This window comes from Epinephelus moara, chromosome 23 (genome assembly GCF_006386435.1).
Source record: "Epinephelus moara isolate mb chromosome 23, YSFRI_EMoa_1.0, whole genome shotgun sequence".
Lineage (NCBI taxonomy): Eukaryota > Metazoa > Chordata > Actinopteri > Perciformes > Serranidae > Epinephelus > Epinephelus moara.
In genome coordinates, this window is record NC_065528.1 from 195,163 (window position 1) to 204,952 (window position 9,790).

A 9,790-nucleotide genomic window follows, 5' to 3' on the forward strand; every position below is an offset into this window, starting at 1 on the left:
GGGGGCAAACACTTTTTCACACAGGGCCATGTAGCTTTGGATTTTTTTCTTCCTCATTAATAAAACCCTTCATTTAAAAACTGCATTTTGTGTTTACTTGTGTTATCTTTGACTAATGTTTAAATTTGTTTGATGATCTGAAACATTTAAGTGTGGAAAACATGCAAAAAAGTAAGAAATCAGGAAGGGGGCAAACACTTTTTCACACCACTGTATATGGGGCAGGGTCTATTCATACCGCCGCAGGGATCTACATGTAAGATCTAGGTTCCTGTGCAGATGCAGAAGCACATACCTCAGTACAGCCCACACAAGACTCCTGGGTAGATGCAGACACCCCTACCTCATCACAGCCCACAAAAGAGTCGAATCCTAGCACTCAGCTTACAAAAAAGCAGCGATCATTTAAAAGTCCTGCCACAGAGTTGCCAACTTACTACAAATGGAAAATATCTGAACCAACTAACTTGGTGTCATCTGGTTCAAATAACTCAACCACATATAGCGCATCAAAATCATCAGATACTGATCTAATTTGGGTCTTTGCTCGTAAAATCAACTCCAGGGATCAGCACATCCCTGGTTTGTCAGGCTGGGTGTCTATTACTGGCCAGTCTCCAAAATGCCTCACCACAATTGGGTACTATCCCATGATCAATGCGCCCATAACTGACTTGGAAACCATTCAAGAATGCCTTAGATGCAGCCAAGCTGCGTCCTCTGAAGCTGGACAAGAGTACACCATCAGTACATTTGATCTAGGTGTTTGCATGAAAGCATACCCTCTAATCTGGAATGAACCTGAAAAATACCAAAAACATATCATCCTCATTGGTACGTTCCATTGCTGTGGAGCATACTTGAAAGGCATAGGCAGAAGATACTGTCAAGGGAGTGGATGGGTAGAAGTGGCTTTGGAAGCAAAACTGATCACCACTGGCTCTGTGGCTGGGGTCACTGATGGAAAGAACTGGGACAGAGCAATGAACACACACAAATCCATGCTGGAAGCTCTAGAGAGGCTCCTCTATGACAAGTATCTGGAAACTCATGAACCACTCTCTCCAGAGGGGACTGCATTCCTGGAAAAGCTCACTCTGAATGAATCTACTCTCTCTGAAGTTCTCTCATCAGATGATGTATCTCACCATATGGCAGAATATCATGCATTCAGAGAAGCAGTGAGAAATGGAGAATGGGAGAAACTGGACAGTTTTGGATGGAATACATGGACTGCACCTGGCTCGTCCTGTCAATGAATAAGGCAATCAAAATGAATGACTATGAAGGATACAAAGCTGCCCTAACCAACATGCCAGACCTCTTCTTCTGCTCAGACCAGCAGAACTATGCTAGATTCCTCACATACTTGGGATACTTTCTTGAACACATTGAGGAAACACATCCAGGATCTGAGAAACTTTTGCGTGCTGGAGCAATCAGTGTAGCCAGATCACATATCCCAGGCAACCGCTGCCACACTGACAAAACAATAGAAGAGACAGCTGTGAAATGGCTGAAGTCAAACTCAGGGTCTGGGACATATTCTGCTGGGATCTGTGGAATCACCAGTAATTATGAAGCCAGCCAACGACATATCCTGACTGCCCATGCCAAATGAGAGTTTGTAGAAGCCATGTGGAAAATGACAAGTGGCAGAGGCGAACGTACAGAGAAGCAGCAAAGAGATCTTAGACCACGTGAAATCACTCGGTCTGAGGAGCAAGTCCAGCAAACAGTAGAGGCTTTTCAGAGTTTTATCAACCCATTTCAGCTTGAGACATCGCAGCCCTTGACAAGTTTGACCTCAGGAGCAGCCATGCCAGAAGAGGTGCGCTATGATGTGCTGAATGCCCTGAAAAATGGCAAAACTCAAAAAGCGGAGTTCATCCGTGATCGACTTCAAACAAAAAAGGTCCTTTTCTTTGAACCCATCAAGAGGAACAGATACAAGACAATGTCATCTACCACACCTAAAAGGAAGCTTATGGCATCAAACCAAAAAGTGATCCAGTACAAGGCCACAAGTGGGTTTATCTTTCAGATCTTCATCAAATCACAAGAACTCAAGTCACAAATAAGCATCTCTGACCTAATGACCTATCCCTTGACTCTGACGCCATACTCCATCTCAACAATCGATGGCTTTTTTGCAAAAACCAACAAAGCAAAAGGAATGAACCACATGATCAAAGATGCTGAGAATGCGCAACTTCCTTCTCCAAGCCAATGTGCTCTCATTCAAGATGGAAAATCCTCATTCTACATGCGCGATGTGCCACAGACAATGAAGACTATATCAGAGCGCACCTTCAAAAGCCTACCTGCTGCCGCTGAAACGGTATTCAGCACAGACACCTACGTTGACCGTCTTTATTCACCAAAATCAGCCGAGAGGGATCGCAGAGGTTGTGGTGAACGTTTTATGGTTAGTGGGCTGAATGTTCATCGACCTGTGGATTGGAATGGTTTTCTCACAAATGATGAAAACAAGAAGGCATTCATTCATTTACTTCTGGATCACTGGAGCTCTCCAGATATGATGGAAGATATCCTCCGAAGGCCTGTCATTTTCATAGAGGCTGGTAAAGCTTTCAAGATAGAATGTAATGCTGGAGTGATGTCAAAAGAACTACTACCTGAGATCTGTTCAAACCATGAAGAAACAGATGTGAGGGTGATTATTTACATGCAGTTTATCCAAAACAAAATGCCTCACATCAGAACAGTCAGAGTCAGAGCAAAAGACTCTGACATTTTCTTCATCCTCCTATATTATGCCAAGTCATCAACCGTCAACATAATCTTCGACATCGGAGATAGACTGATCAACATCAACCAGCTGGCTGAAGATTACTCAAACGAACACATATCAGCTCTCCTGGCCTTGCATGCATTCACTGGTGCTGACTGCACCAGTGCATTTAAAGGCAAAGGGAAGGTGCGACCAATGAAGATTCTGAATCAGAATTCAACGTTTATTCAGATCTTTGCTGAAGTGGGGAACTCTTGGGAGCTCGATGAGCGGATTCTCAGTGGTGTTGAAGAGTTCACGTGTCGCCTCTATGGTTTCAGTCATCGAATCAAGAAGGTTGATGAGGCAAGAGAGATTAAGGTAAAGAAGATGTGTGGCTCAAGCCTTGAGCTTCGACAGGGTCTCTCCGTTGATCTTTCGACCTTCGCACCTTGCAAGAGGGTCCTCTTACAGCACATGAGAAGAGTCAACTTCCAGGTATGCATCTGGAAGAGGGCACATGAGCACTACCCGGAGATCTCATCCCCTCTTGACCATGGATTTCATATAAACACGGAGACTGGCAAGCTAGAACCACTATGGTTTGAGGGGGACGTCATCCCCAAAGCCCTCGTTGATGTCTTGGCAGAAGAGGAAACAGATGAGGATGACTTGGCTGATGAAATCCATACAATTATGGATGATGATGAGGAAGAAGAGGAAAATGATGATTAAAATCCAGTTCTATCCACATAGTTCCATCACCAGCTAATGTATCGATTGTATAGATTCCTCACATAGCCCACTAGGATGATTTCATAAACACGTTGAGGACGCATCCTGGATCAGAGAAATGCTATCAGTGTAGCTAGATCATATATCTCAGACAACCACTGCCACACTGAGAAAGTAATATAGGAGACAGCATAAATAAATCTTTAAAAACAAATCTTCTGAGACATATTCTACAACAAATAATATAAAACACTAATATGACCAGAGGTCAGAGTACAATAGATGAGCAGTGAAAAGATCTAAGACCCAAAGAAATGTATTCTATTTTGAGATGTATTTTAGTTTCTCCATTTGGCTATATTGAATGTTTATCTTGGCTGTTGGTTAGTAGCCTCTATTGATGGTTGGCTTCTTGATAATTAGTGATGACTGCACACTAGAGTCATCTTTATTCCTTGTGTTGCCTGGACTTTCTTCTTTAATAAATCTCATATTTGTTTCCCTGGTTTTGTGTGACTGTCCGCACCCTTCTTTGCTCAATCTGTTGCTTTTTTTGTTTGTTTGTTTGTTTATTTAGGATCCACCATTAGCCGCAGCATAGCTTTATGTTGCACCCTGATACCCCGGTCTACCTAGGGGTGTAACGTATACTGTAGTATTCACTTTTCACGTAATTCGCTTCAGATAGTATAACAGTACATACCTCAATTCTCAAATCTTGTTTAAGATATTATTTAGATGCAAGAAATAAGCCTAATCCCATTTGAAAGGTTAATGCTTGAAAGTTCTGTTTTCTCCAATTTGAGATACAGTGGAGAACTTTGGTCATAGCAGGTGTAATCTTCTAGATAGAAATGTCATCTTGGGCTTAAATTGAAGCTTATAAACTTGGGAAGTTTTTCATATACATCTGAGGCTTATAAACTTGGGAAGTTTTTCATATACATCTGAGGCAGTGAGATGTGTAATAAAATGCTTGAAAATAATCACTTTTGATGACAATTTGTCAGGCGGACAGACATTTTATTTGTCTTTTGGGGTATGATGAGGGTGATATTTGGAAGTAGAAAGGCAGAAAGCCCCAGAATCTTATTCTGCTAGTTTCCCCAATGGGTCAGGATACACCAAAAATTTGAGACTTTTCTGACCATTTTTGCAGTTGCAGTACCTTAATATTTGCAATGACATCATTTCACCAGAAACTTTTCCCAAAAAGGGGTTTTTTTGGCCCCTGAGACCAAACGGCCCAGAGTTGGGGGTGCTCCTTATCAACTTGTGATGGCCCAAGGTATGGGATAACTGAAAATAATAGTGAAAAAAAGGTAGCAAAAAACATCCTGACGGGTGGACCTGGCTCCCGGCCTAGTAACATAGCTGGGCAATGTCCATCGATAGCTGCCTCCATGAGAAGAGAACAGAAGGCGGGGGAGGGGTATCACTGTCCGAGGGCTGCCGTAGAATGGCAACGAAGATGTCAGCCGACCAACACTCGCTATCCAGTCCCTGGTTGCGGCGATTTGCGATGCTGGCCAGCTAGGAATTAACTAGCAGCCAGTACAGTACAGTCCTCTCTTGTCTAGCTAACATTTAGCCGTGTTACTTACTGATCTATTAGAAAGAAAGCTAGCTGGACATCGGTTTTGAAGCCTCTTTGGTCACGGAGCTCCCTCCATCTCTTGAACGCCTGACTGAGGTTTACTCTTGTTTTTCCTCTTCTTTTATCACTCTCCTTTTTGCTCTTCTTTGCCTCCTCAGACAGAGGAGCTCCTTTTCTTTTGCTAGGCTGTTTTTCACTTGTTTCCAAGCCGTCTGCCATTGTGCTTGTGACTTAACTATCTCATGCCCAACTCCTCAGAAGGACCGGCTCCAGTCCCTGATTGGCTGACTGACCAATTTTGCAATACATGACGCGTTTCCTGCCGTAAAGCAGATTTTGTTCCGCGAAATTTTGGCACCGGTGGCAGAAGCTCATTACAAAGATTGCAAAGCCACTAAGTAACCTATGTAAACGCTGATAGTCTGATTTTACTGTGGCCACTACCCTGTGCAACCCACATTATTTTAATAATGATATATTTTGGAAAAGATGCTATCTGTTGCCTCTTTAAAATGCTATTTAGTTGGGGCTTCAATGTCTTCACAATTTATTGTTTCTTATCTGTGAAATCGAAGTAAATAACAGCTTTGTTTCCACTGAGGGAAATGGTTTTCAGCCTACAAAAATAGACAGTAGGTCTGCGTTGCTGCAACATGTAGTTACATTTCGTGAGAGGTGCACATGAGGCTCCACCGTAGGTTACGACACCAATTCAATGCAGAAGTGTAAATCCCGCTTAACAAACACACCCATGCTAACGTTAACTGCTAACACTACTCAGCTTTGTAAATCTTCTTCGCCTTCTTTTACGTCAGTTGGTTGGTTTAGTTGGTTTGTGGTCTGCTAGTAACGACAAATAAGAAGACGAAGAAGAAAACCCTCATCTGGATTGGTCAAGAAGATGCAGTGAGGACACAGTGCACTACACTACTTAAGTAGAGCACCCTGTGATCGAGTCAACTTTGTCATAGAACAATTGAATCGCCTGTTAAATTGTTTTGCCTGACACTGTGGGTAGGTTAATAAAATCCACCCGCCACTTGCCAAATTCACCTGCATTTGGTGAGTGGCGGGTGCTAATTTCCAACCCTGGTTATTAAGTATTGTCAAGTACATCACTAATAATAATGTCAGAGAATACATATGGCTCTTTTGATTTTTCATTGGTCCAGACTTAAATGTCTCAACAACTAAACTAAGCACAAAAAGTAAGGAAATTTGTGTTTGGTAGATTATTTATTTTTTGTAACAGTGCTTCTTGCCAATAAATCTTATACCGTTGGAAAGCCTTTTTATTTCCCTTTTAAATGGTGCCACATTTGTTAGGAACATGCAATTGTGGGATGAACAGCAGTGCTGAGTATGTGGGTTGCGCCCATGAAAAATTTGCCAAATCTTCTCTGCCAATGCCAAACAGCTTTTTTTCTGTTTCTATTGACTCTTGTTCTGGTACCCCCCCAGGTACCAGATGAACCACCTGTGAGCATGGGCCCTGCTACAGTGGTCAGTTGGTGTCTGCTCCAAGAATCGGCATGCCACATTTGACTAATCTTGGATAGGGCAACTTCAAGCTGGTGTTCCGCAAAACCAAGTTGCAGCAGTATTTGGAGTGAGCCCTAGTACCATCTGCAAACTGAAGGCCAAGTTCCATATAATGGGGGATGTCAGAGACAGGCCGCGAAGTGGGCATCCCAAGAAAACAGCACCCCAAGAAGACTCTTTCCTCATCCTGTCAGCACTTAAGAACCGTAGGCAGTCTCCTACAGATTTGCAGTCAAGGTTTGCAGGATGATATGGCCAACGGCTCTCTGCCTCAGACAATCCTGAACAGACTGCACGCAGACAGTCTCTGGACTCATAGGGCTGCCAGGAGGCCTGCCATGACTGCCCTTCACTGTCAGGCCCTATTTGTGCTGGTGTCAGCAACACATGCCTTGGAACCTGAACATGTGGAGGAATGTTATGTTCAGCGATGAGTACAGATTCTGCCTACAGCAGTTGGATTGTAGGGTCAAAGTGTGGAAAAGAGAGAACGCTCTGCTGCACCAATAGAGCAACATCTTTTGGTGGAGGCAGTGTGATACTGTGGGGCAGCATCTCCCTCACTGGAAAAATGAGGCTTGTCATCATTGGAGGCAATCTCAATGCAGAGAGATATTGAGATAAAATTCTGCAACCAGTGGCAATCCCATATCTCCACAGTCTGGGACCAAACTCTATCCTCCAAGATGACGCTTATCCCCACAGAGCGGGGTTTATCAGAGACTACCTCCAAAATTTGGGACTGGAGAGGATGGAATGCTCTGCCAGTAGTCCTGACCTCAACCCCATTGAACACTTGTGGGATCAGCTTGGGCGTGTTGTTCGTGCCAGAGTGACCAACACAATCACTTTGGCTAACTTGGGACAAATGCTGGTTGAAGAATGGGATGCCATCCCACAGCAGTTTATGACCAGGCTGGTGACCAGCATGAGGAGGAGATGCCAGGCTGTTGTGGCTGTGTATGGTTCTTCCACACGCTACTTAGGCTCCTGTTTGTAAAATGAATATATTGTAAAATTGCCAATATGTCTTGTTTCTTCAGACTTCTATCATCCAATCCACCAATCAACATCAGACAAGAGTCAACAGCAAAAAAAGCTGTTTGGCATTGGCATAGAAGATTTGGCAAATTTTTCATGTGCGCAACCCACATACTCAGCTCTGCTGCTCATCCCACAGATGCATGTTCCTTACAAATGTGGCACCATTTAAAAGGGAAATAAACAGGCTTTCCAACAGTATAAGATTTATTGCGAAGAAGCATTGTTACAACAAAGAAATAATCTACCAAACACAAATGTCCTTACTTTTTGTGCTTAGTTAATTTGAAATTTTTGTACAGGCATTCATCGTACCCAGATGATGAATCCAGCTGGCTTTGGTGCTTCCCTGACTTTCCATCTAGTGCCACCATCAGGTCAAAATTGTAATTTGTCTGTTTTGGGTTGTGGAAAAAAATCTGCAGAACTAATGACATTCCCATCACATCCTTTGGAGAACCTGAACAACAAGCAACTGTATTTTATCTGATTCAGTTTATGCAGAAATAAATATGTCATTGTTATTCATACAAACCTTTCCAATTCAATTGCACACAAGCCACAACTACTGTCCCAGAGTTCATAATCCCCTCCAGACTTGTTTCAAAACATAAACAATTACTGTGCCTGTAATAATAATTCATGTCTGATATGGTTTGTCCGCAATTAAGTTCAAAAACAATTACCTCATAAAATATTCTTATACCATGTCGCCAGAGCCAGTCTGTGACATCAGGGATCAGCCCGTCTGGCCCAGCCACCAGAGGTCTGGCTCCGGGGGGGTGGGGGGCAGTGTCCCCATACTGGGCAAGGTATGGCCCTGGATAAGCGTATGAAAATGGATGGATGGATTGATGGAATATTCTTAAAATTACATCTACTGATTGTCCCTCATTGAAAAAAAAAGTAATCTGTGAATTCACAGTTTTTCTTCTAAAATTAAAATGTCTCATTCTGTAATGATAAATATGAGCTAATTATTATACAGTATAAACTTTAGTGACATTGAACGACAGCTGGAACCTGAACCACTCAAATGCTTCACTCTTTCTGATTTTGAGATTTTCAGCCTGGTGATATTCTGTTGGGTCAAGAGGGAATAGGTGCAGCAAAATACCAATTATGATGAACCAAGTGAAAAATTGCTTATCTCACTGTTATTCCTAACTGAGGGATAAGCTGCTAGAAGATATAATGCAGGGTGTTATTTAGTGTAGAAATCTGACATTCTCTCATAAAGCAGTCAGGCTCTTTTAATTTGAAATTCATGGCACTGCAGAAAATAGATTGAGATTCTGGACAGGATAATAACACCATCCCTTCATCCAGGAAATGTAAAAGGTAATTTACCTTGGAGATTCCCATCGTAAACCCACAGTGGCATACAGCTGATTGTTGTAGATCAGGCTTTTTCACTTATATCATCAACAGTGTATCTTTTTTGTATAAGTTGAGTTATATGAGATCATTTCTAATATCCTTTACATATGGACAAATAACTTTCACTCAGATCTAATGTAAATGCATCTCCCGTCTCATGTCATAGTGCTGAATATTTCTCTGTTTCTATCTGTCAGGTTGAACATCCTGCTGGGTGGCATGACGCCTCTATATTTCCACATCATAAACGTGTGTTTGCACTGTGCCGTAACCTGCCTGCTCATGCACACGTGTGAACGATGTGTGTTCGAAGACTCGCGCCTGGCCTTTGTCACAGCACTCCTCTTTGCTGTGCATCCTGTCCACACCGAGGCTGTAAGTACATGACAAACTTTAATGAACTGGCTCAGAGTGATAAGGATGAAGCTTGTGCTATAGTCATGGTTTCACCTTGATATCTGGAGCACTATACAAAGTTGCTACCAAAAATAAATTTAAAAAACTAAACAAGTATTAAAGGGATAGTGCACCCAAAAATGAAATATACAGCCATTATCTACTCACCCATATGCCGACGCAGGCCCTGGTGAAGATTTGGAGTCCTCACATCCCTTGCGGAGATCAGCGGGGGGAGCGGCTAGCACACCTAATGGTAGACGGCGCCCCAGACTAATGTCCAAGAACACAAAATTGAATCCACAGAGTACCTCCATACTGCTCATCCATAGTGATCCAAGTGTGCTGCAGCCGCGACATAAAAA

General features: G+C 42.7%; 1 protein-coding gene across 2 annotated transcripts in view; it reads left to right on the forward strand.

Annotated features, from left to right (window-relative positions):
- tmtc1 (transmembrane O-mannosyltransferase targeting cadherins 1) overlaps positions 1–9,790 on the forward strand; it is a 343,046-nt gene that overhangs the window by 35,130 nt on the left and 298,126 nt on the right. For both annotated transcript variants that reach the window (XM_050036058.1, XM_050036057.1), the window contains exon 2: positions 9,227–9,404. In XM_050036058.1, coding sequence (XP_049892015.1) covers positions 9,227–9,404 — 178 coding nt within the window. The remainder of the gene's footprint in view (positions 1–9,226; positions 9,405–9,790) is intronic.